Source organism: Balearica regulorum, chromosome 26, assembly GCF_011004875.1.
Source record: "Balearica regulorum gibbericeps isolate bBalReg1 chromosome 26, bBalReg1.pri, whole genome shotgun sequence".
In the NCBI taxonomy this organism is placed as follows: Eukaryota; Metazoa; Chordata; class Aves; order Gruiformes; family Gruidae; genus Balearica; species Balearica regulorum.
In genome coordinates, this window is record NC_046209.1 from 5,947,499 (window position 1) to 5,973,088 (window position 25,590).

At 65.0% G+C, this 25,590-nt stretch overlaps 5 protein-coding genes across 14 annotated transcripts in view; 3 read left to right on the top strand and 2 right to left on the bottom strand.

Moving 5' to 3' along the window:
- Positions 1-25,590, bottom strand: part of HMG20B (high mobility group 20B) — a 97,097-nt gene that overhangs the window by 47,707 nt on the left and 23,800 nt on the right. The window lies entirely within an intron of this gene.
- LOC104641574 (uncharacterized) lies at positions 560-3,356 on the top strand. The gene is made up of 2 exons (XM_075776660.1): positions 560-842; positions 1,967-3,356. The coding sequence occupies exons 1-2, from the start codon at positions 684-686 to the stop codon at positions 3,083-3,085; spliced, it is 1,278 nt and encodes a 425-aa protein (XP_075632775.1). The 5' UTR covers positions 560-683; the 3' UTR covers positions 3,086-3,356.
- DOHH (deoxyhypusine hydroxylase) lies at positions 4,331-8,077 on the top strand. The gene is made up of 5 exons (XM_075776527.1): positions 4,331-4,441; positions 4,871-5,218; positions 5,564-5,640; positions 5,845-6,082; positions 6,908-8,077. Exons 2-5 carry the CDS (start codon positions 4,945-4,947, stop codon positions 7,222-7,224), a joined length of 906 nt encoding a protein of 301 aa, XP_075632642.1. The 5' UTR covers positions 4,331-4,441; positions 4,871-4,944; the 3' UTR covers positions 7,225-8,077.
- On the top strand, positions 12,265-13,559 carry SMIM24 (small integral membrane protein 24). 2 transcript variants are annotated; one of them, XM_075776637.1, is made up of 4 exons: positions 12,265-12,533; positions 12,954-13,071; positions 13,156-13,194; positions 13,421-13,559. In XM_075776637.1, exons 1-4 carry the CDS (start codon positions 12,461-12,463, stop codon positions 13,512-13,514), a joined length of 324 nt encoding a protein of 107 aa, XP_075632752.1. In that variant the 5' UTR covers positions 12,265-12,460; the 3' UTR covers positions 13,515-13,559. The 2 variants fall into 2 exon arrangements, with proteins under 2 accessions (XP_075632752.1, XP_075632751.1); XM_075776636.1 differs by having other exon boundaries at positions 12,266-12,533; positions 13,156-13,193; positions 13,417-13,559.
- NFIC (nuclear factor I C) overlaps positions 18,395-25,590 on the bottom strand; it is a 43,182-nt gene continuing 35,986 nt past the window's right edge. For 2 of the 9 annotated variants that reach the window (XM_075776571.1, XM_075776569.1), the window contains exons 9-11: positions 24,324-24,483; positions 22,584-22,669; positions 18,395-20,554 (exon numbers count right to left, since the gene is read on the bottom strand). In XM_075776571.1, coding sequence (XP_075632686.1) covers positions 20,501-20,554; positions 22,584-22,669; positions 24,324-24,483 — 300 coding nt within the window. In that variant the 3' untranslated portion in view covers positions 18,395-20,500. Of the gene's footprint in view, positions 20,617-22,583; positions 22,670-24,323; positions 24,484-25,590 lie in introns of all 9 variants that reach the window. The other 7 variants (XM_075776573.1, XM_075776572.1, XM_075776576.1 and 4 more) reach the window with 4 other exon arrangements.

Here is a 25,590-nt window from a genome sequence, read left to right on the forward strand (position 1 = left end):
TCTGCCGTGCTCTGGCGCTCTCAGACCCCAACACCAGCGTCCCACCGACAGCCTGCCCTGCGCCAAGGACCCATCTTGGCTGTGTTGCAGCGATGCAACAAGCTGCAGGCGTGCGATTCCCGTTACCAACGCAGCTCCGTCTCTCAAGACTGAGCATCTCTCCGAAGCTCCTTTGTACGTTATTTACAAGCAGCAGCAGCTAATAACCGGCAGCCTAAGAACGACTGGAATCGTTCCTTTTAAAAAACCCGGGAATCAGGACATGAGGCACACCAGCAGCCTCCCTGGAGGGTGACCCCCATTCCCCACCATCACGCAGGGCCTCGGGATACAGAATATCCCCCCGCCACGGCGCATCCCGAAAACGCGGGACACCGGGGCACCGCTCTCGGGGTACAATCAGGGGACCGGCACTGCTTGGTTGGTTTGGGTTTGTTTCGTTTCCCGGCGGAAATTCTTCCCCGAAGCGGATGGACGGCGGGGCCGGGCCCGTCGCAGCAGAGCCCGGGGGCTCCGGGGCCGCCCGGTGCGGGGAGGACCCGCAGCCTCAGCCCGGGCCGGTGCCGCGGTGACGGTCGCGGGTGAAGGCGGCGGCGGTGCCTCCCCGTCCCGTCCCGCCTCCCCGTCCCGCCGTGACCCCGCGGCCGATCACTTCCAGGGCGGCCCCGGCTCCCGATTTGAAAATGCAGGAGCGGCTGCTGGTGCTGCTGTGCGCGCTGGCGCGGCGGCGGCGGCGGGCGGGCGGGCGGTGGGCCATGGCCGGCGCCGGGGGCTGGAACGGGCCGCAGCGGCGCGCCTGGCTCCGGCACTACTACAGCCAGCGGCAGAAGCGGCTCATGACGGTGACCGGGGCCGGGCCGTGGGGGCAGGAAGGACGCGGGGCGGGGGGTGCCGCCGAGGATGGGGCGCGATCGGTGGGGGACACGGGGGGACGGGTCACGGGGACACAAAGGATGGGCGACACGGGGGACGCGTGGGGTGTGAAACGCGCGGACAGGAAGGACGTGGGATGCGGGGGGGGGGTACGCGGGTCGTGGGGATACAAAAAATGGGGAACGGGGAGGGCGGGATGCGCAGGGCAAAAAGTACAGGGATGAGAAGGGTGGGAGACATGGGGGGGGATGCAGAGGTGCAAGGGGGACACGAAGGGTGGGGGACGTGTGGGACATGAAACACAGGGATGGGAAGGATGTGGGACACGGGGGGGGCACACAGAGCTCACAAAGGATGGGTAATGCGCGGGATACGGGGGACACAAAGGACAGGGGACTTGAAGGACACAGGATGTGAACCCAGACACAAAGGACAGGGAATGCAGAGGACACGGGGACGTGAAGGAGGGGATGACATCAAAGGTGGGGGACACAAAGGATGGGGGATATGAAGGGCCTAGGGACATGTGGCAGCGAGGACAAGCTGTTGGGGGGTATCACGGGGAACCCACTTCCCTGGGCAGCTGCCAAGGAAGGTGGAAAAAAGCCTCTTTTCAGCTTAAAGATGTTTTTTAGAATTTAATAACAGAAAAACAATTCATGTGGAGGGGCTGGGAACATGGGTGCTTGCTCCCCCTTCCAAATCATGGCTGAGCCCAGAGTTCACTTGATTGCAGGAAAGCAAGTAATACTTGTTAAAAAACCAAAACCACAGAGTAAGTGGTAAGTCCCACTTACACAAGGGGACTTTTCCAGAAGGCTCCTCCTCTGTGGTGCCTGGACATCCCGTCTGGGGTCACAACTATCGCCTGGTGGGTTTGCAATGGGGTTTTCCAGGAACAGGAAAATTTGCCCTGGTGGTAGTGCCGGTTGGGACTGCTGGCTGTGTGGCACCGGGTGTCCTCCCCACCTTCAGCAGGTCGCTTCAGCTGGATGGTTTTCGGGGTGGGGGGGGGAGGTGTCCCAGTGAAGCGCAGGGTGGGGGCCAGGGAAGCGCCGTCTCATGCCCCTCTTTTCTCTTCACCATTCTGCAGCTCCTGATTGCTCGCCGGAGGAGAACCAGCTGCTACTTCTACCCCCGCGCCTGGCCCAGCGTCAGGAGCACAGACTGGTGGGAGCGGGTGGTCCTGAAGGAGTTTGGGCCCCAGGACTGGCTGGAGAAGTTTCGGATGTCCAAGGAGACCTTCTTCTATGTCTGCAACCAGCTGCGGCCTGGGCTGGCTCCGCACAGCGCCCACTTCCACCCCACCCTGCCCCTGGAGAAGAGGGTGGCCGTGGCCCTGTGGCACTTGGCCACCAACGTGGAGTACCAGACTCTCAGCCCGCTCTTCGGCGTGGGGCCCTCCACAGTGCAGACGTGCGTCCGGGAGGTGAGCTACGCCGTTGTCTTGCTGCTGAAGCCCCTCTACCTCCGGCTGCCCAACGAGAAGGAGCTGGAGAACATGGTGCGAATCTTCCGCACCCGCTGGGGTTTTCCGCACTGCATCGGTGCCCTGGACAGCCTTCACATCCCCATCCACCCGCCCCTGCGCCTCAGCGCCGACTACTGCAACGGCCAGGGCTGGCACTCCATCCTGACGCAGGCCACCGTGGATGGGCTGGGCCAGTTCTGGGATGTCTCCACCGCCTTCCCTGGCAGCATGGAGAACAGTGCGGTCCTGGAGAGCTCCAGCCTGTGGGTGCTGGCCAAGGAGGGCCGGCTGTGCCCCAACCCTCCCAAGCACTTCATGGGGAAGGCGCAGAAGTACGTGCTGCTGGGCGATGCCACCTACCCCTTACAAGACTGGATCCTCAAGCCCTACCAGGAGGACGAGAACCTCACCCAGCGGCAGCTGCAGTTCAACTACCGCCTGAAGCGGGCGCACAGTGTGATCGAGAACGCCTTCCTGCGCCTGAAGGCACGCTGGCAGATCCTCCTCAAGTGCGACGACTGCAGCCTGGAGCTGCTGCCCACCCTCGTCCTCGCCTGCTGCATCCTGCACAACGTCTGTGAAGCCCACGACAATCCCTTCAACGAGGAGTGGCTGGAGGGCACTGAGCCGACTGAGCTGCCCAAGCCCTGCCAGCCCGCGCCTGCCGCCATGGAGGACAGCCGGGCTGAGCAAGTGCGCGAGCTGATGTGCCAGTACTTCGAGAGCTGCGGGGAGGGCTGACGGGGCTGAGGAAGAGGAGCAGCCCTGCGCGTCCTTGCTCGCGGACTTCCCACAGACTCTCTGGCAAATGTTGGCCCAGCAGTACCGGGCTGTTTGGCAAAGGACTGCACCCTCTCACCTCTGCTGAAGGCTGCTGGCAGAGTGAGGAAGGCTGCCGGCTGCGCTGTCTGTTCCCAGGGTGGGGAGGGAGGCGGCTGCGTCACGCTCGTGCTGGTTTTGACATGGTGGTGTCAGGCAGTGGAATGTATTTTGTGCTCTTGCGCTCTTGCAGGATTTGAGTGGTCTGGTGGTGTGTTGTGTGCTGTGTAAGGTGGGGATCGGGACTGGGCAAGGGAGAGCGCTGCCTGGGTCTCCCTTTCCTGGGAGCGTGTCTCTGTCCCGAGGCCCCTCTGTCAGGCCAAAACTAGTGGGAGGCTTGAAATAAGAAGGCAAAACCCCTTTGAAGGTACGAAGCTTGCTGCATAAGCACACTTGGGAGGGGAAGGGAAGGAAGAGGTAGAGCAGGGATTTGCCTGGAATGAAATTGCACCATGAGCTGCCGCTCTGCTGCGGCTCAGGCAGCGTGTGCCGCAGCCCGGGGTCCCTCCTCACCCCTCTCCGGAGGGGTTCGCTGCGAGATCGGTGCCTCGACGTCGAGGCGCCTCCCCATCCCACCGACCAGCTCTTTCCACCGGCGCCCGACCTCTGCTCCCGTCCGGGCTGCAGCGTGAGCAGACACACGGGGCTCTGCCCTCCCGTATCGTCTGGGAAATCAAGCGCCTGTGCTTCGTTCCCCGCTGCCCTGCCGCAGGCTGGGGCCCAGTGGCAGGCTGCCTCCGCCGTGCCGGGGCATGGCCGGCTCCTGGAGCGCAGACACAGCTCCAGCAAGCGCTTTGATGGGGGGGGGGGAACGGCACAGACACGTCCCGCCACGCCGCCGCTCCCGCGGGGCTCGGTGGGGCCGTGGGGTCCCAGCTGGAGGCAGCCGGCGGAGCCCCGGGGTGTGTGTGGGGGGTGAAGGCGGCGCCCCGGCTGCCGGGAGGGGGGGGGAGGGCGGCTGCGGCTGGTGTCCACAAAGGCGGCTTGGGGCAACCTCCATGGGGGAACGTGTTCCCGGGCCCCGGGCAGCAAAGCTCCGCGGGGAAGCGGGTCCCCACGGCCGAACGGGGCCACCGGCCTCCCGGCCCTGTCACAGGGACAGCCCCGGCTGCACCGGGCCTGCGCGCGCCGCCACCACCGCGCATGCGCCGCCCGTAACCGCGTTCCCCGGCCGCTCCCACTCAGCGGCAGCGGGGGGTGGCCCCGCCCTCCCCTACCCGGAAGTGGGATGTAGGCGTTCCCGGCGCGGTCACGTGAGGAGCAGCATGGCGGCGCCCGGTGAGTGCGGGGACCGACACCGCCCCCCCCCCCACGTTCCCTCCGGTCCAACGGGGCCGGGCCCGGCCCGGCAGCTCCGGCTGAACGGGGACGGGCTGGTGCCGTCGCGGCGGGGAAAGCGGGGGGGGGGGGGCGTGGTCCCTGTCGGTCCCTGTCGGTCCCTGTCGGTCCCTGTCGGTCCCTGTCGGTCCCGGGATCCAGTCAAGCCGGGTCCGGGCGCTTCCCGTGCGATCAGGCCCGGCCTCGGGGTCCGGCTCGGCTCCGTCCGCCGGCACAGGGCCGGGTCTCGTCTGCTGCGTCGGGAAACCCCTTCGCCCCCGCGGCAGCTGCCGGGCCGCGGCTCTCTCTGCCTTCCCGGCGCCGTGGCGAGGGACCCGCCGGTGGCTGAGCGCGGCCCGGGGATCCCCTTACCGCCTTCCCCGTGTGCAGGAGTGTGACCGGAGGGAGCCCCACCGGAGGCCTGCGTGCGACTGGATCCTGCCCTCCCCGCCTGCCCCGGCGCCATGGTGACAGAGGAGGAGGTGGAGGCCATCGGCCGGACGCTGGTGGACGCGGCGCAGCCCCTGCCCGCCCGGTTCCGGGCGCTCTTCACCCTGCGCAACCTTGGAGGCCGCGCAGCCGTGACCTGGATCAGCCGAGCCTTCGGGGATGGCTCTGCGCTGCTGAAGCACGAGCTGGCTTACTGCCTGGGCCAGATGCAGGATGAAGCGGCCATCCCTGTGCTCATCCGGGTGCTGGAGGACACCGGCCAGGAGCCAATGGTCAGGCACGAGGCAGGTACGATGGCAGCTCCTGTGGGTGCAGGGGAAGGGTCCAGCCTTCGGTAGTGCTTCCCCCTATACTGAACAGCTCGTGATGGCCTAATCCTGCTTGGGTGTCATGGCTTGGAAAACCCTGTAACTGCCTCACCATATCTCCTGGCTGGACTGGTTGGCCGAGCCTTCCCCTTCCCGCTGGCCAGGCTGGCTCCTGCCGGGTTTATTTGCCTGGCTGCCTCATTTTGGGTTGGTCTGAGTCAGGCTTGTGCCCCACTTCGGAGCGGGGTGAGGCTTTGCTGGAGGACGCAGCAGGCTCCTCCTCATGTTGACACCTTGCTAACATCCCGACACGTCCTTCTTTCAGGAGAAGCCCTGGGAGCTATCGGGAATCCCGATGTGCTGGATATCCTGAAACGCTATTCAGAGGATCCCGTGGTTGAGGTGAGGCTCTTGGGGGGTGAGGAGGCATTTCCCCTGGGGTGCAGCACTGCCGGTCCAAGAAGGTGAAGCCAGTCTCTCCTGGGCTGCGGACAGAGACACCACGAGCGGCATCCTGCTGTGTGCCAGTGCCCGGCTGCAGTCAGGAAGCCCCGGGCGTCCTCCCAGTGCGGTGCTGCAGCCAGGGCTGTGTCCGCTTCCCTGCAGGTGGCAGAGACGTGTCAGCTGGCGGTGAGGAGACTGGAGTGGCTGCAGGAGAACAAGCAAGAGCCGGGCACCAGCCCCTACCTTTCCGTGGATCCTGCTCCCCCCGCCGAGGAGACAGATACCACCGAACTCCGCAAAACCCTCCTGGATGAGTCGCGCACGCTGTTTGACCGCTACAGGGCCATGTTTGCCCTGAGGAACTTGGGGGGCCAGGCCGCAGTGCTGGCGCTAGCGGATGGTAAGGGCCAGCGCGAGGCTGCCTGTAGTCTCCTCGCTGTAAGTCTGTGCAGGTTAATCCAGGATTGACCCTTCCCAAATCCAGAGCTGCAGGGCTCTCTTAGCCTCTTTGCACGTTTGTTTCTAGAGCTGCCGTCCCCCTGCTTGCTTGCAAGAGCCGCGTTGCAAAGTGCTCTGTGCTCTCTGGTGTTTCACAGCCCCTTCACCATCCTCCAGGCCCCCTTTCTCCGTGGGTCTGGGTGGGAGAGGGCACAGTCTGTAACATTACGTTGGCTTGGGACCAACCAACCTGACCGGGTGAGACCTGGCCCCCAGGGTGTTGGGGTCCTGCTGTCCCGTCCTGGAAAGTCACAGGCTGCCAACCTCGTCCTGGGGTTCGGCAATAGCTCTGGAGAGGGGAGTGAACGTCTCCTGCGTGGGGAAGGGGCAGACCACAGCCCAGGAACCCTTTGGGCCCACCCCTCAGCCCGAGGGAAGTGGACGAGGCTCTCCAGCCATCGGGGATGAGCCGAGGGCATGTCTGCACCATGAGACGAGGCGCGCAGGGATCTGCGGGCTCCTGCTATACGGGATGGCTTGAGGCTGTGCTGCCAGTCCGCCCCAGGCACATCGCGCTGGTGGGACAGGGCCCGTGAGCAGCGCACCCTCCCCAGGGCAGGCGAGGGTGCCGGCAGCTCCGCTGGGAGGGTGGGTGCCACTGTCATGAGAGGGTGTCCCTACGGTGCCAGGGCATGGCTGCGGGTGTGCGGTGCTGGGGAGGGCTCCGGCCAAGCATCCCGGTGTACTTTGGGGGCGGCGGTGGCTCACTCTCACCTCCTCCCCACAGGACTGCGCTCTGGCAGCGCCCTCTTCCGCCACGAGATTGGCTACGTGCTGGGTCAGATGCAGGATGAGGCCTGCGTCCCGCAGCTGACGGCCACGCTGCGCAGCCGGACCGAGAGCCCCATGGTGCGCCATGAGTGCGCTGAGGCCCTGGGCTCCATCGCCCGCCCCTCCTGCCTGGAGACCCTGCGCGCCTTTGCCCGCGATGAGGAGCGGGTGGTGCGGGAGAGCTGCGAGGTAGCGCTGGACATGTACGAGTACGAGAACGGTGCTCAGTTCCAGTACGCCGACGGGCTGTGCAAGCTGCAGGCCTCCGTCTGAGCCCTGGCTGGGGGGCACAGGCTGGGCGTGCTTCCCCCCACATCTCCCCCCACGCTGCGCTTTCCTGGCTGCCTCCGTCGACATGGATCCGTGCCTTGCCGCGTCGGAGGTGGAGGAGGAACTGGATTTGCTCTCTGGCACAATTACAGCCACCTTCTCCCTCCAAATCCAGGCTGAGCTGCTACTTGCACACACACCCCCCCTCGCCACTCCCTGTTTCCTGGATCTGCCCCTTTTTTCCTGCCAGGATTGGTGCTGCCTGCCCACAGCCTGGCTCGGGGCTTGGACTGGGTGGGCTCTGCTCTGCACGCCAGAGCCTGTTGTGGCTGCACAGGGCCCTGGGGCTGCTCTGGGCTTGTGCTGCTGTGATGTCTCGGTGCGAAACAGCTCCGCTTTCCCTGCCTGAGCTTTGCTGGGCGGCCGGGGCTGGCTTTGGGCACTTGCTTTCGTAGGCTGTAGTGGTGTGATGCCTCAAAATTGCCCTCGGTGCTGGTGCCGAGCCGGGTCCCTCCTTGCCTCTGTGGTGGAGGAGCTGCTGTGGGTTTGGCCTCTCCTGTCGGGGCAGGCCAGGGCTGTGCTTGCGGCAGCCTTTGCCCTGGGATGGGGGTTGTTTCATGGCAAAGTTTGGACGATTTGGCTGCGCTTTTTCTTTCTGCAGGGAACGGTACTGCCATTAGGGCTTACAGGGTGAGGCAGAGCCTGCCCGGACTTTCCCCCGTGTTTAACCAGACCTGGGAGGGCTGAAGCTGGTGTCTGCTGCTGTCACCGAGCACCCAAACCTCCCCAGGCAGCCCAGTGTGGGCATGGGAGGGGGGTGGCAGGGAATAAAGTGCTGCTGGGGGGGAGTTCCCACGTGAGTTGAACTGTGATTTAGCCCTTGCCCGGATTTGGGGTGCCTCAGCGCCGCAGGGTCAGGCCCCAGCACGGAGTCCTGGGGCTGCCACAACAGGATCCCAGAACAGAATCATTTCGGTTGGAAAAGACCTTTAAGATCATTGAGCCCAACCGTAACGGGAGGAGAGAGCACAGGGTGGGGTCTCTGATGGCGTGGGGTGAACACCCCATCCCACAACCCTGGCAGACCTGGGGAAGAGGGCAGACATTGCCTGCGGGGTGCCCCAGGAGCCCCCACGGTGCTGCCCAGTGCGGGGGGGGGACAGACATGGGGACGGTGGGGTCCCGCTGCACCATGGGACTGGCCCCCTCCTGCCGACGGGGCTTTTCCCCTGTGAGTCACTCTGGGGCTCGATCTTCTCAGTGCCTAAAGCTGCTGCTGTGGCCATCTCTGCGTCCCCAGGGTCTGATGGACCCAGGTGATGGAGTGGGGACCCCCAGCCGCAGCCCAGTTCGGGATCCCGTGGAAGGGGGTTTTACTGGAGACGTGACCAATTCTGATCACCCGTATGTGCTTACTGGAAGTCAGACCTGCGTGCCCGAGTGCTGTGGATGGGGTGGCTTGTACGTGTCGTGGAGGACGAGGGCCACTGAACCTCTGTTCCTCAGCCCTGGAGAGAAAGACCTGATGTTTCCACATAATTTCGGAGTCAGCAGCTGTTAATGGGGCTTTTTGCTCCCTTTCCCTCCTCCTCTGCAGCCCCTGGGTGATGGGCAGCACCCAGCTGACACTGCCAAGCTTTGGGGTGTCCTTGCACCCATCTCCGTCCCCTGTGAGTGATGGGGCAGGGCAGCGGGACATGCCATTTCCCCCTTGCCACGTTATCGGTGCAAGGCAGCTGCTGGCTCCACACCGGGACCTTATCGGCACGCGGGTCTCGGCATGCTGCCGGCGTGTTTCCCTGCTGCGTTTGTCCCTCCTTATCACCCCGGCTGCTCCAACCCTTGCTCTCTGCTCTTCTCCAGCATTTCTACAGGTGACTCACTCAGACCACACAGGGTTGTTTCCAAATCTCTCTGAGACGGCATTTGCCTCCGCTCCCCCAAATGCCTTTTAAGCCCAAATTGGAAAGAAACTGGCATTTTTGTGGCTAGGATCTGGCCGGGGGCGACCTGGGTGCAGTAGAGCCGGGACGTGTGCTGGGGTGGAGGAGGGCCTGGGCGTTGAGCCCTGACTTGGCACCGAACCCCACGCCACCTTCATCCCTCCCTGACCAACCTACTCTGGGAAGGGTTCGGGATTTATTTTTCAAGGCTGCCGCTGGTCCAGGCCAAACCCCGCACCCTCCTGGTGCGGAGGGCATCGTTTTTGGCCGATGCCCAGGCCCCGCGCCCCTCTGCAGACTGCTCCTCACCGGAGGAGCAGTGCTGGGCACCGGGGTGCCACACGCCGTGGCCGACGTGACGCTCCAGGAGGGTGGCAGCCCCTCGCCGTGGGGCTGCGCAGCAAAGGGGGGGCCCCGTGGCACCCAGCCCCTCTGCCCATCGCCTCCCGGCTCGGAGGGTGCCGTGTCCTCTGGGGCAGGGCGCTGCTGCTGGATTTCACACCATCTGCTCGGGAAATCCAGGGCCTTGCCGAGGGATTTAGCCGGGCTTGGGGGAGGGGAGGCCTTGGGGTGTCTCCATCCCAGCTTTTGGGGGTTCTCCAGCTGCAGACCATTCCCTGCTCCCAGGGGGATGGATGTACCTGCAGTGCTGCCAGAGGGGCAGGTTCTGGGGACCCTCAGCCACGTCAGAGCCCACTGGTCGCCCCCCAGGCTGAGCCCGCCGGGGCTGTGTCCGGATTAGCAGGCGCTAAGCTCCTTCCCGCGGATGCTCTGTCCTTTGGCGGCAGCGGGCGAGCGGCACTGCCACCGGGCGTGGGGACCCCGCTGTCCCCGTGAGCCGCCAGCACCGGGGAGCCTCGCGGACCCAGATGCCGCTTCTCCCCTGCGGCCTCCTGTGCAGCAGAGGCTTTGGCGGCTCAGGACTGGGGTGCGGGGGCAGCTGGCGATGGCCCTGGCAGGGGGCACCCCGCTCCCCGGCACCGGGGGGACACGGGGGTTGCGGCACTTGCTGCAATCTCCCGAGGAGGAGGAGGACGGGGTGCTGTACGTGGACTACAAGCCCCCCGCCCTAGACAGCATCCGCCTGCCCCGCTATGTCCTTTACCTGGTGATGGCGGCCACACTGGTGCTGGTGGTGGCATACGCCATCGTGGGGCACCTCATCAAGGACCTGGTGCACGACTTTGCTGGTGAGTGCTGCCCAGAGCGGGGTTGAGCTTTGGGAGAAGGGAGGTCCCCCAAACCCGGAGCCTTTGCCGCGGCAGGGATGTGCCACCGACGGCTCCGTCTCTGCCCCCGCAGACTGGGCGTTCGGGCCCAAGCCGGAGGAGGAGAAGGCGGTGATGGCTGAGGGGACCGTGCCGGAGGTGGAGTGGCTGGAGGACGGGGTGCCAGCAGAGGGGAAGCTGGAGGGCGAAGGCGCCGGTGCCTTGCCTGGCATGGACGTCCCGCTGGGGCTGCTCACCACTGCCCCGCGCAGCTCCATCTCTTTTGCTGACTCCCACAAGAAGAGGTTTTTTTAGGGTCAGGGGACCCCCCCCCCCCGCCACCACCGGGCCCCTGCAGCCGTGCCCAGCCATTGGGTTACAGCACGGCCCTCGGGCGCAGGGGTGACGCTGCCTGGTGCTGGCGCGAAGCTTCGCTGTCCTTGGCGCGGCCTCACGTCTCATCTCGGGGCTGCTGTCGCTGCCCCCCAATAAAGCAGCCTGCCCCAGCCCCGCTCACTCGCCCCCTTAGCCAGGCACGGGCACGGGGAGGTGGCGGGGGGGGACACCCCGACCTTCTGGGAGGGGGGGAGCAACATCCCTTGGTGGAGCCGCACCGGCCCCCAGGCGTGGGCACGTGGGGAGGGACACACGCGTGGGTGCACAGACATGGACTCACGTGTGGGTGTGTAAAGGTGGGTGCTCAGAGGTGCAAACCCCTGGCACGGGGGCACGCTATGGGCGTGGGCACAGACACGCTTGTGCACGGGGGGTGTGTGGACACGGGGGTGTGTACATGCACATGGAAACATGGATGCACGCGCCTATGGGGAGGCCCAGGTCAGCACAACCACGTGCAGATGCACGGGGGAGACAGACGGACAGCTGTATGCTGGGGCTCGATTTGCCCCCCCAGCCCCCTCGGTGCCCTCACGCCAGGCTGTGCCCCCTCCCAATGGCACAGAGCTCAGTGGCACCCGTAGCTGTCCCCAAAGCCAGTCTTGGGGGGCAAAGCACCCATGAGCTCCACTTCAGCTCGGGGTGGGGGCTGCGTCACAGGGACCCCCATCCCCTGCCTTAAACCCAGGCTGGTGCTGGACCACCACCCCCCCCATCCCTCTGGTGGGGACGCTGCCCCCCATGTCCCCAGGCTCCTTCACCCCTCATGGGCTGGGTGGCCCTGTCAAAGCCCACGGCCTCTCACTGGGGTGCCGCTGGCCATCCCGTGCCTCAGTTTCCCCCGTGTCCCGGCAGGTGGGGGCTGCGAGGTGGGGCAGAGCAGCTCGCCCTGCCAAGGCCTCCCCGATAACACCGTTAATATTTAGCTCTTCCTGGTACCTGGGCGCTCCCCGGGCACGTGACGGGGTCCCGCCAGCACCAGCCATCACATCTGGGGTGCAGCTGGCCTGGGCCTGGTGAGGGCCGGCGGCGGGGGCTGGCCCGGCACTGTCCGCACCCCCGCTGCTGCCCCGTCCCCACGACACCGCAGGACGGGAGCTGCGTCCCTGGGGATGGGACACTGGGCTCTGCCCCAGCAGGGACGGGGTGTGGTGCCCCACGGGCAGAGGGGAGAGACTGGGATGGGGCAGCAGGCAGGGTGGGCACTGCTCCGCACATCAGTCCTTCTGTCCGTCCCTCTACCCACCCACCCACCCAGATACACACCCACCCATCCGTCTGTCCCTCCAAACACCCACCCATCTGCCCGTCTGTCCCTCCCTCCCTCCATCCACCCACCCACCCCCCACCTGCCCATTGTCCCTCCATCCCACCCCCATCCACTCACCCACCCCGGGGCGGAGGGGTGACCCCGGCCCTGGACACGGGTCCCTGAGGTGGTGGCCGCTGGGTGCCGCAGGGTGCTGGTGGCTGAGCTGGGGGAGAGGTGCCACCTCCCAAGGGTTACAGGAGCCGCGTTGCCATGGCGCTCGGTGGCACTTGCCCTCTCGAGCCCAATAAAAGCCGCCCGTTGGCCCCGGGGTGCAAAGAGCGGCGCCTGCACTCGGCCCCCAGCCGTGCTGTGGGAGAGGAGCCCACCTTAGGGTGCAGGATCCGGCCGTGCCCCAGCCCTCTGCCAGTCTCTGCCTGAAAATGCAGAGGGCCTCGCAGCCCCTCTCGCTCCTGGTCCTGCTCGTCCTCACCGCCAGCGCCCGGGGACAGGCCGGTAGGTGACTGTGCAGCCCCCTGTACCCCTGGGGTGCCCTGGATGGGATGGCTGTGCCCGCCCCAGGGCATTGGATCAGCTCCTGGGAGACCTTCCCAGTAGGACCAGTCTGTCCCAGTGCCCTGGCAGCAACCATTTCGGGAGCAGAGCAGGAAGATTCGGGGGCACCTGCCTGCTGTCCCGTCCCCCCCCACCCTGTGCCAGGCACCCCCACGCTCTCCCGGGGACGGGCTGGCTGTGTGTGGGGCGGCTGTGTCGGGGGCGGCTTCCTCAGCGCCCAAGGGACGGTGGGGAGGGGGTGGCGATGAGGACCCGCCAACGTCCCCAGGACCCTGTGCCGTAGGACGGGGGCGGTGGGGGGGGTCCCGTTCCCCGCAGGATGGGGTTCCCCGCCCCCATCCCCGTCCCGCTGCCGCGCAGGCACCGGCCCCAAGCAGCTGCAGCCCTGGCTCGTTGGCCTCACGGCCGTCGTCGTCTTCCTCTTCATCGTCTTCGTGCTCTTGCTCGTCAACCGGCTCTGGCAGCTCCGGAGGCGCAGGTAGGCCGGGGGGCGGCCGAGGGTGCTGCGGGGTGGGCGCAGCGCCGTTCCCGGGCCCTGCTCAGCCCCTCTCTCCCCTCGCAGGAAGCAGGGCGGCCTCCAGGACACCCAGGGGACCGGCAGGTACGGCAGCTCCGGGGGCTGCGGGGGTGGCACCGGCCCTCCCACACCCCGGCCTCGGTTCCCCCTGGGGACGGCGGCGTGGCCGGCGGTGTCACGCGTGGTGCGGCGGTGCCGTGCGTGGCCCGGCGCGTCCTTGGCGACGGTGACGCCCCAGGGGAGCAGGCCGGGGGGGTCCCGTCGGGGGGGGGGGGGCGGCCATGCCTCGCTGACACCTCCCTCCCGGCAGGCTGGAGCGGGCCGGCCACACCAACCCAGCGGCAGAGAAGGACAGCGACGAGGAGAGCGACAGCGAGGAGCGGAGCAAGGCCACGTCCCTCTGAGGCGGTGACCGTCCGCCGCCCACCCGGTGCCCGGCCCTGGGGACGCCCCGTCGGGGACCACGTCCTCAGCCCCGTCCGCGGGTTGCAGATCCGCGCCGGGTTTTACGGGGCGGCCGCGGGGCGGGAGGTGCCGCGGCGGCCCCGGCTGCCGCCAAGACCCGGCGTGGATCAGCCACCCGCCGGAGTGGATCGGGCAGGAGGTGATGAGGGACAGGAGCGGGGTCCCCCCGCACCCCCCAGCCCTGGGGGTCCCGCCCGTTGGGGGGGCGGCGGGTGCCCCGGCTGTACCCCAGTAAAAGGTCCGCAGCCTGCCCTGGCATCAAGCGTCTGGTGTCACCGTGCCCCCGCAGAGCTCCGCACCCCCAGGATGCGGCCCGCGGCGCTGCCCCGCTGCCCTCGAGGGTGCTGGGTGCAAGGGGGGGGCGATGGCGGGTTCCTGGCATGTGATGAGCTGCCAGGCCTCAGCAACGTCAGCGGGGCTGAGAGCCGGTGTCCGGCCGTACCGCTGCTCCCCAACGCGCCCTGGGCCCGGCGTCCTGCCCCACGGCCCCGGGTGCTCGGGGACCCACGGGTGTCACGGGGCACTGCCTGGGGGGGAGCGTCCAGCCTTGGCACGCCCCGCTGTCCTGAGCAGCTCTTCGGGATGGGAACGACGGGGATTGTGGGGGGTGACGCACAGCTTCGACCAATGATGTCAGACGGGTGAGGGCACTGATCAATGATGTCACACAGGTGAGGCGACGAGGGGCATGACGTGGCGATGTCACCTGGCCAAGGTTTCGATGCAGAGGAGGTGGTGACAGTGCCGCGTCCCCGTGCGAGCCCACGGCTGTCCCCACTCGTGTCCCTTCTGCGCCTGCCCCAACCCCCCACCCCCCCACGGCCCCCAGGCCGGGCTGCGGGTGCACCCTGGGGTGCTGCTGCTCCCGCTCAGCCACCCTCCTCATCGGGGCCAAGAGCACCCATGGGTGGGGGTCCCCCCCTTCAGGGTGACGGGCACCCATTGCCCGGCACAGCTCTGTCCCAGTGCCCCCCTCCCCAGCGTGGACACCCGGTTTCTCCCCAGGCCGGGTGCCGTACCTCAGTTTCCCCGGGAGGAGTGAAGGAAGGGCGGAGGCGGGCTGGAGTTGAAGCATAGCTTGTTTAATTTTTATACATTTTTTTTTTGTCTTTTTTTTTTCTTTTCTTTTTTTAATCTTTTTTTTGTGTGTCAGTTTTCTCTTTTTTGTTTTTTTCTTCTTTTTTGTCTCTTTTTCTCTTTTTTGCATAGGGGAGGGGGGGGGAAACAAAAAAAAAACCCAACCAAAAAAAAAAACCCAAAACAAAAGAAACAAAACAAAAAAAACCAAAAAAAACCCCAAAATCCATAGTCACGGTCAGTAACTGGTATGTAGGCAGGAGCGGCGGCTATCGGTAATGGCTGCGTACAATGGTATAATCAAATATTGTGAAGCACCAGGGAGGCGAGCGAGGGGCTCGGGGGGGGGGGGTCATGCAGGGGCCGGGGGGGGGGGCACAGACGGAGTTTGGGGGCGACTGGGGGGGTCCCGGCCCCGGCTCGCGGCCCTGGTGCGCTCGGCGGGTGTGTAACGGCTGCGGCAAGCGAGAAGCGAGAATCCGGCTAACTAGTAAAATATAACTGCGAGGGGGGGGGCACCCACCCGTCACCCCGCGGGGCGGGAAGGGGGGACCCCCCCAAAAAGGCAGGCGAGGGCAGCCGGCGGCGCGGAGGCACTGCGGCGGGATTTTTGGTATGGGTGTGAGTCAAGGTCCTGCCGGCTGCCACCTCGACGCCTTTTTGGGGTGGTTTCTCTCCTTTTGCCGCTCTTTGCCCAGGGGTGGGTTCCCCCACACATCCCCCCCCCTCCGCCCCATCTCCACCTTTGCTCCCACCTGCCCGCGGGCATCGCGCGGGGCACCCACGGGTGCTGCTGCACACGGGTACCCATGGGTGCTACCCGAACCGGCCGGCGGCAGGAGCCCGGGGGAGGGACAGAAAGCAGCAATTCCAAACTCATAGTACAAAAAAAAAAAACAAACAAAAAAACAACAAAAAAACCCAAAAAAACAAAACAACAACAAACAAGACATATATATATATATATATAGGGGTTTTATATATATATATATCCTTTGCGTTTTAAAGTACCTTAACTGTGTGTTGGCCTGCAGGGACTCACGCCCACCTCCAGCCCCTGCAGCCCCATATATATATATGTGGAGATATATATATATATATATGTACAGGTTATTTTTTTTTTTATTTATTTATAGGTCACAAGGACTATTTTTTTAATTAATTTTTTTAAGCCGATGAGCCCGACTAAAAACCCTCTAGAAGAGACTGTAGTGCATGAAACCCCCCCGCGGGAGCCCCGGGCGCGGTGATTGTCAAGCGGACCCCCCCCACACACACACACCCCGATCCCCATCCTGTCGGGGTGTCGTGTCCCGTTCCCCCCCCCCCCCCAAATTTTGCGCCCACCCCGACTGTGGCCACCGAGCCCAGAGGCTGTGGGGGGGATAAAAAATAAGGGAGAAGGCTTTAAAAAAAAAAAATAATAAAAAAGAAAACAACTTAGTGGTCGTCCCCCCCGTCCCCGGGGGGGGGGCAGTTTGCATATTCCCTTGGGGCAGAGCCGGGGGGATGCGGCCCCGGGGGGGTGTCGGGGGGAGCAGTGCAAAGACCCCGGGGACAGCGGGGGCTCCCCAGACCCCCAAGGGAAAGCCCCCGGTGTGACACCCCCCCCCCACACACACACATCCCGCCCCTGCTGCCGCCCTCCGGGCTGGGGGGGGGGGGGGGCGGCGTCGATTTTTTTTTTTTTTTGCCTTTTTTTTAACATTTTTTAAGGTGCTTTTCTTGCCGAGGGCAGGGTTTTTTGGGGGGTGGGGGGGGCCGCGGCTGCAGCCCAGCCAGACGTACTGCGGGCCCCAGGGCGTAAAGGCAGCAAAAGGGGGGGGGGGCACACACACGGACCCCCCCCGGCTGTGCCCCTGCGGGGCTGGGGGGTCCTGGGGGCAGGGGGTGGGGGCCAGGCCCCAGGGGCGCCTGCGCCCCTCGGCTCCCCCAGACCCCACGCTCACCGGGGGAGCTGGACGGGAGGCTGCCCCAGGTGCCCCCCGCTCCCCCCCCCCCGCTGGCCGTCACTCTGGTCATCGCTGAAAATGCTTTTTCTAATAATTTTTTTTTTTTTTTTTTGCTTAGAGCTAATCCTTTTCTAGCCTTAAAACCTTTTTTTTTTTTTTTTCATTTTCTCTCCTTTTTTTTTAATTCGATTTTTGTAATTTATTTCTCCCCCAAGCGGACGCTAACCTCCCGCTCCCCGCATTGCATTGTCCTTGCAGAAATCAATACTGCACCTCGCGTAAAGAAGAGTCTCCCAAGGATCTTTCCCTGCCCCGTGGGACCCCCCAAAAAAACCGCACCGGTGGGTGAGACCCCGGTGGGACGTGACCCAACACCCCCCCCCCCCAAACACCCACTAATACTTTTGGACACCAAAAAAAAAAAAAAAATTTAAAAAAATTAAAAAAATGTTGCTAACAACGTTTCTTCATTACAAAGCAGCAGTGACGTGCGGTGCCACCTGCCCATTGGTGTCACGACCCACGTCAGTCCTCAGCCTCGGGAGGGTGTGTGTGGGGGGTGGGGGGTCTCTCTCTCTCTCTCTCTCTCTGGCCGGCAGGATTCTTGGGTTTTAAGGCAAATTCTGGATTTTTTGGGGGTGTCGGGACCCCACTCGGCGGTTGGCACAGCAGGGAACAGGCAAAGTGACGGTGAGAGGGGACGTTGCCTGTTCCCCACTGCGTCGGCCAGACCCCCGCAGATGAAGCGGATGGGGACGGAAGTGGGGACGGGGCTGTGCCCCCCACCCCGACACCAGCCCGGCCGGGGGGGACACAGCTACATTCACACGGTTCCATTCCTGTCACGAGAGCAGCTGGGCTCAGCCCTCCCAGCCCTGCGCCCCACTGAAAACCAATGACGGGGGGGGGGGGTCGCCCAAGGGGGTGTGTGGGATGCTGTGGTCCCCCCCTCCCCAGTAAAGGCTCAGCCATGGGGGTCTCCATCCCTGGTCCTCCCCGCGGGGACCCTGACCGCATCCTCGTCCGCCCTGCCGCACCCGGACGCCTCGGTTCCCCCGAGCATTATGGGGGGGGGACTTTGACCCGGGGGGGGGTTCCTGCCGCCTCCCGCCTCGCTGCCTTTGGTTGCTGTAAGCAGAAAAACAAAATAAAAACCCCCAAAAGGGAAGGAAAAAAAAAAAAAAAGGAAAAAAGAGAGAGGCAAAGCAAAGGGGTGGCCGCCCCCCCCCCCCCAGACCCCCCCCCCCCCGGCTGGACCCCCCCTCGCCGGCGCAGCCGAGCGGCTATTGCATATTCCGGTGTGTTGGCGCAGAAGATGCATCGGTATTACCAACTGGAAGACGTTTCCGAGGGGGAAAATTGGTTAAAAAATAATAATAACAGAGAGAAAAGGGACTTTTCCGGCCGAGAAGAAGCCATGCAGGAGGCGAGGGGGGGGCGGCCGCCCCCGGCCCCCCCAGCCCCCCGGGAGCCCCGGGCATGCAGCGACTCCCTCGCACTGATATCGGGTCCGGTAATACTTAGTCTTCAAAGGCAAGGCACATCATGTGGTATAAAATTTCGTGCAAATTAGGAAAACATGGATTTTTTTTTCTTGTGGTTTTTTTTTTTTTACGGCTTTTTTTTTCTTTTATACAGAATTTTTTTGTTGTTTTTTTTTCCTCTTTTTTTTTTTTTCTCTTTTGCTGAAGGGGAAGGTAGAGCCGGTTAATACAGTCTGCCATGCACAGCATCAGCCATCCGCGGCTGGGTTGAGCCAGGTCACCAGATCCTGTTAAAGCACCATGCAGTTTATTTGTCTTTTTTTTTTTTTTGCCTTTTCTTTTTTTTTCTATGTGTTTCTTTTCTCAGATCTTAAAAAAAAAAAACAAAAAACCAAAAAAAACCCAACAGGTTTCCCTCTCCGCCAAGCGCTTTTCATTTGTTTGTTTGTTTTTTCCTCTTTTTTTTTTGTGTGTGTGTGTGGGTTTTCTCCTTTTCTTGTCCTTTTTGATTATTTTTTTCGTCTCCCGGGATTTCCTGCGTCAGCCCTTTCTCCGGTGCCGCACCGCGGGCGGGCAGGATCCGGCCTCGCTGTGCCGTCCCGGGTGGGGTGGGAAATGATGCGGGGGGGTGGTGGGGGGCAGCGGGGGGCCGGTGGGATGCGGGATGCGATGCCAGTGGTCCGCAGGGCAGCGCCGGGTGCCAGGGGATGGGGCCGGGCAGTCGGCGGCGGTGGCCTCGGTGACGTCCCCTGCTCCCGGACATCCCACGGTGGCTTCTCTCCATCGTCACCCGTGGGGCGTCCCCTGGGCCGTGGGCTCCCCGGGATCCCTTTGGGGACACGCCTGGGACCAGTCTCCTCCGTGGCTGCCACCGTCCTGCTGGAGACGCCGGGTACCTTCATCATCTTCCTCATCTTCCTCGCCTGGGCCGCCGCGTGGGTCCGTCCGCTCTAAGGCACTGCCACGTCCCCGCGTCCCCTTCCCAGCCACGCTGCCACTGCGCGGGACGGGGACGGCTGCGCTTTTCCTCCAGCGCTGTCATCGGCCGGGGGCTCTGCCGGGGGTCCCGGGACCCCTCCCCGCCGCAGTTCAGGCACTTGACGCGGGGCTGGGGGCTCCGTGGGGCTGGCTCTGCCCTCGCCCTCGCTCAGGCTCCTTTTCTCCATCCTTTTGTATTAAAAAAAAAAAAACAACCCAAAAAACCAAAAAAAAACCCCAAAAACCCCAAACTAGCCGTCCCAGCAAGCCAGTGCCAGGGGCTCCATCTCCTCCTCCTCTTCCTCCTCCTCCTTTTTTGTGATTTTTTTCCTTTCTTCTTTTTCTTTTTTTTTTTTTTTTTTTAACGATTCCCTCTTAAAAGTGCATTTCCTACAAAATGTGCAACACGCGCGCACCCTCTCCTCGCCATCCACCTGGTACCTGTCCACAGGAATGCATAGCTCAGACACAGACGCACACCCCACGACGGCCCCCGTGGACACCCCACCGGGCGCAGGGACACGTGGGAGGACACGGGAACACACATGGGGACGCGTGGGGACGGGGACGGTGCACGCCGGGGAGCCGAGGAAGGCAGCGCAGAGAGACGGGGACCCGTGCCCTGGCCCGATGGTGGCAGCCTGGGTCCTGCTGGGGCCACGGTGGGGAGCGTCCCCACGCCACGTCCCCGCGGGAATCGGGGTGCCACCGCCGCTGCGACCGTCTCCGGCCCGTGCCCACGAACCCCCCTCGTGGCCCCAAGCTCCCTCCTCCTGTGCAACCTGCTCGTGTCAAGCCGAGCTGGCCACCGCGTCACCGCAGCACAGCGTCGCCCGTCCCCAAAGGCGCTTTCACGGCACGGAGCATCACATCGCCCCGACGGCAAGCGTGGTCGCATCAGTTGGGAACCGGCGGCAGGAGCCGTACCCCCACCCCACCATGGCCCACCCCGGCCCCACGGCCCCCAAGAGTCTGCATGCGGCCGGGGGGGGGGGGGGGGGGGGGGGGGGAGGGGGTTGATTTTTTTTTTTTTTTTTTTACTCACATAGCGGCAAGAATGAGAGAGTCAAGAGCCGTTTGCATATCTGACCCTCCGGCGAGGGGCCGGCAGGGCTCTGGCGCCGCAGCCTCGCTGCCGCTCCGGGAGGCATCGCTGGCACGAGTTGTGTCAGGTCTCGGCGCGGCGCCGGCTGACGGAGCAAATAATAGTGTTTTTTTTCTTTTCTTTTTTTTTCCTGTTTCTTTGTTTTCTGGCGCATCGCCACAGGGCGGGGGGAAGGTCCTCCTGGGATGGGTTGTTGTTTTGTTTGGATTTTTTTTTTTCTTCCTTTTTAAAAAAGTTTTCCTTTTTCCTTCTTCCTTTCCCTCGCTCTTCGGGTGTGGGTTTTGCTTGTCGTCGTCATCATCATCGTCGTGAGTCCACGCTCTCCGTCGTCACCGCAAGGCTGGGCCTGGCGCTCGGGGACGGGGATGTTCCTCTGGGGGTGCCTAAAGCAGAGGAGAAGGGAGGCGAAGGGGCGGCACGGCGGGGGTTATCCCAGGTACCAGGACTGCCGGGAGAGAAGAGAGAGGCTGGCGTTAGTGCTCTGCACCGCGGAGCCGCTCCATTCCCCCGGCATGTCCCCCCCCCACCCTGAGACAGCTGTCCCCAAGCTGTCGCCCAGTTCGGCTCGCCTTGCTGCTCGGCATGGGGCTGGCGTCCCCATTCCTGCACCGTTTGTCAGTCTTCTGCGCCGGGGCCACCCGTGCCCCCCCTCAGTGGCGTGGTCCCTCCACGGCGAAGGCAGCGCTCCCCAGGGAATGGTCCCGCTTGGGGATGGGCGGGGGGGTGGCAGGGCTGGGGACCCCACGGGGTGGCCCCCTGCCACCCTCCCATTGTCTCCACACCCCCCCCCAGCCCCAAGTTCAAGTTCGTCCCTGATTACCTCATGTCTGGTTTCCGTTGGCAACGAGACAGCTCGGGGCCGCCGCTTCCCTTAACCCTTCCCGGCCCTGCCACACATGACCCGAGAGCAGCAGGTCTCAGCTACCCCTCTCAGGGACCACCTCATTTACTCTGCGCCTCAGTTTCCCCATGCAGAGCATCCTTGAGCCCTGGGGAGGCTCCTGGAGCGTGACCGGACACACATGCACAGGGACAGGGACCCTGGGGTGCTGGGGCTGCGAGTGGCCGTGACCCCTGGGTGCTTGGGGGATGCAGGGACCCCGGCACCCTGCTCCCGCAGGGCTCTCCCGGAGCTGCCCCGTGTCTCCTGTTTAGGGACCCAAAGGCCTCGGGGTGCCCACCCCACTGTGCTCCGCCCACATGTAGGACTGGGGAAACTGAGGCACGATGGGGGGCTGCGATCAGAGCTGGGCCCCCGGTGTTTGCCCCCTGCTATGACACAGCACCCTTGGGTGCCCAAGCTCACGGTCCCCGAGTGCTCGCACCCTGGCACAGCACAGCACCCTTGGGTGTCCCACGGCACAGCACACGGTCCCCAAGTGCTTGCAGCCTGGCAAAGCACAGCACCTCTGGCTGCCCCATGGCACAGCTCAGTGCCTTGAGCACTTGCCTCCAGCGGGTGCAGCACCCTGGGGTGCCCCCGGCATGCCGGCGCCATCCACACACCCATCCCGCTGCCCTGGCACTAGTGTCACCTGCCGGGCAGGGCTGCAGCCTCCCGAAGCTGCCCCTACTGGGACCACTGAGGCCGGCCAACTCGTGTCACCTGTGAGGCAAGGTGCTGGCACTCCTGCCCTAGTCCCGCAGCACTGCCCACGGCACCGGTGCCGGCTCACGAACTATATCGGCTAAAAAATACCCAGAACTCATGGAAAGCCGCTGGAAAGGCGCATGCCACATCCCGCTGTGGCTGGAGCGGCCGGCGGGTACAGTCCGGCGAGAGCAGGGTGGCCGTGCCCACCTGGAGAGGGGGCGTGTGGCCCCGGCGCCTCTCGTTTGGGCATGCTGGGGGCACAGCCGGGACCTGGTGAGAGGAGGGCAAGGTGCCAGGTGCGGGCACGGCAGCGACCTCCCTCTGCCCTGGGGGACCCTTGGTGGCCCTGAGCCACCAGCAGTGCCGCGGCCTCAGCAGAGGGTGCCGGGTGGCCGATGGCCGTGGTGGCGATGCCCGTGGTGGCAATGCCCGCAGCACCGATGTCAAGGCAATGACGCCCACAGCAGCAATGCCGGGGCAGCGATGCCGCGGTGGTGATGCCCATGGTGGCAATGCCCAGGGCAGCAATGCCCACAGCGGTAATATCCACGGCAGTGATGTCACGGTGGCGACGCCCACAGCAGTGACGCCCACAGCGGCGATGCCCACGGTGGCAATATCCACGGCAGCGATGCCACGGTGGCAATGCCCACAGCGGCGATGGGGACGCCCATGTCAGCAACACCATGGCAATGATACCCAGGACGGCGATGCCCGCAACAACCACGCCCACGGCAGAGATGCCCACAGCGATGCCACAGCAGCGGGTGCCTGGGGCGAGGGCAGGAGGGTCCCCCCAGCAGCATCCCCACTCTCACCTGTGCCTGATAGATACTCCCAGGATCCCTTGGTCCTAATCCCACGAAGGAACGGTTCGCAGGGGGCGTGCCTGGTGCAGAGTAGGCTGGGGAACAAACGAGAGCTCGTTAACGGGGCTGCCGGTGGCACTGCCATCGTCCCCCCCGGGGCCAAGCCCGGCCCGCTCCCTGGCACTGCCGGGACGGGCGTCCCAGGCACCCGGCGCTGGCAGCCAGGCAATGTCCCTGGCTGCGTCCCGGCGGCAGGCGAGCGGAGGCCAGCGATGCTGCGCCCAGGGCGGTGCTGCCCGTGCCCGTGCCCTGCTGGAGGGGCGGCTTCGGGGCAACGGCAGGCTGGGGGGTGCCGGTGCAGACGGGTGCTCCCCTGCCGTTCCGGCGCGGTGGCTTCCCAAGCAGAGCTGCTGTACGGTGAGTGTGATGGGAGCCACCGGCTCCACTCAGCCATGTACCCCACTGCCACCTCCACCCCCTAGCTGGGGGTCCAGCAGTGGGACCCCCCGACCTGCCGAGCTCCTGGGCTCAGCCCCGTCGGAGGTGGGGTGCTGCCGGGGGGCACAGGGAGCTCGGAGCTGGCTGGCCTCTGCGCCCCTGGGGGACAGCCAGCGTCCCCTGCGCACATCCTTCCCTGCGCCCGGGGCGGGGGGACTGGCACTGCCTGGTCCCTCCTCGTGGCTGCGGCCCCGTCACCCGCCAGGCCAGGCCAGGCCACCCCAAGCTCTCCCCTCCGGGTCAGCCAGGCTTTGATTTCTTCACGCCACACCACCTCAACACCCGCCGGCCAGCTGGCAGCACCCAGCAGCGGCCCGTCCCCTGGGGACGGTGCCCCGCAGCGGGGCTCGACCTCGTGGGGACACGGCAGCCTGTCAGGGTACCAGGTGTCCTGCAGGTACAGCGGGACTGGGACAGGGACAACCCGCTCAGAGTGTGGAGGTGGCACAGTGTCCCAGCACTGTGGCACGCACCCCGATGTCAACCTGGGGGCGACACCAGCGTCTCCCCTCTGCAGCCCTACGCCCGGTGCCCCAAAATCCTCCCGGCTGAGGCACTAACGCAGCTCAAGGTGGAGCGGAAGGGGATGAGCTTGTCAGCCACCACCGTTAATGAAGACACCCCCCCCCCAAGGCGCCTCCCGCCAAGGGTTCCAGGGGTTCTACACGCAGTCCTTGCACCCGCCTTGCTTCACAGCCCCCGACCAAACCGAGGTCCCCAGCGCCGGGGACCTCCGTGGCAGCAAGAGGACGGCATCCCCGTGCGGCGCAGCCGGGCACGCTGCCCCCAGCCCCAGTGCCACACCCGTACCGGCTGGTCCCCGCGTCGCTGGCAGCATCACCGCTGCCAGCTGGTGGGGAAACTGAGGCACAGAGAGGCAAGAGTCTGCCCCACAAGCCCTGTCTGTGCCGGGGGGGGGGGGTTTGGGCAGGACATTGGCTTGGGGGAGTCCTGCTGTGGCTCCACTCCTGCTCCCCCAGCTCTCTCAGAGGGGCGCTGGTCCCTGGGACCAGCGTGGGACCCCCCGGCTTGGGGGACACAACAGCTGCCTGCCCAAACCCTGCCCGCTCCGACCTGCCTGAGACCCAGCAAACTCATTGTGTGCCGGCTGCCACCCTCTCCCCGGCTGCAGGGAGGCCACCTCCGCCAACATCCCCCCAGCAGCACCGAGACGGGGGGGATCTTGGGGACCTGCAAAGAGGAGGGGCCCGGCCGGGCCGGGGAGAGGGGTGGGCGCCGCAGGGTGCTTACTGGGTGATGTCGGTGAGGTCGTCCCTCCCTCGGTAGTTGTCGTGGTGGATTTGGTGTCAGGAGAGACGGCCAAGCGGGGCATGCCGGGGGGAGGTGGCGGCGCCAGCATCTGCGTGGGCAGGTAGTGGCTGGGCACTTTCACTTGACCACTTCCATTTAACTGGGGACACAACACAGACAGAAAAACAAACAGCACAAGCCATTAGGAAGCACGCGCAGCACCGGCAAAGCCGGCCCGGTGAGTCCCCGGTGCCGCCCGGCACGGGCATGGAGCATCCCTCACCGCTGACACGAGTTTGTTGGGTCTCAGAGCAGCCCTGAACAGTCGGCGCCAGCGACAGGGAAATCACGGCGGTGCAGGGGATTTTGGGCTAGGCTGGGGGGGGGGGGGGCGGGCCATGCCCTGTGGCGACGCATGCTGGAGCCGGGGCGCTGTGCCCCCCTCTCCGTGGCGGCGGGTGGCCTGCGGGGAAGGGGCACCCTGCGGCGGTGGTGCGCTGCCAGCCTTCGAAGGCTCCTGTACCAGCTCCCTGTGCCCGACCCGGCAGGGGCCTGCTCGGAATCCAGCCTCCGCCAGCCTGCCCCTGAGCTGCCGCGCAGAGGAGGAACGGCTCTGCCCCTCACCCTGGCACCAGGCCTCACCGGCCAGGGGCAGCAGGCGGGCACTGGGCAGAGCTCAGAGGGGCTCCCGAAGAGCCTCTGCATCCGCGGGGGGGGCAGAGCAGGGGCGCAGGAGGGTGCGGGAGCAGGAACGTGGCCATGCCAGGCCCCTGGCTGCAGGCATGAAGGGAGCCCAGGGGGGTGGGTGTGTGGGTTACTGGGTTGTGCGGGTGCTGGGTGTGCTGGGGGCACTGGGTGCTGGGTATGTGTGGTGCTGGGTGTGCAGTGTGCTGCGCAGACAGGGTGCTGGGTGGGGGGTGCGTGGGGTGCTGGGTGCATATGTGGTTGGGTACAAGGGGTGCTGAGTGTGGGGTGCTGGGTGCACTGTGTGCTGTGTGTGCGGGGTGCTGGGTGCACGGGGTGTGTGGGGTGCCGGTTGCTGGGATGAGGAAAGGCACACAGCAGCACGGTGCGGCCCTGCCACCCCCGTGGGGACGCTGGGGGACACGGCACAGTGGCGGGGCTGGCAGGTCACCAGCCGGCTGCGCGGGCAGATGGAGCACACAGAGCACGCTGCTCTCCCAGGCACGCTGGCGGACGGTGGCTCTTTGGCGACGATCACACATCCCCCGCCGCACACCTTGCTCCCACCAGACACCCCCAGCTG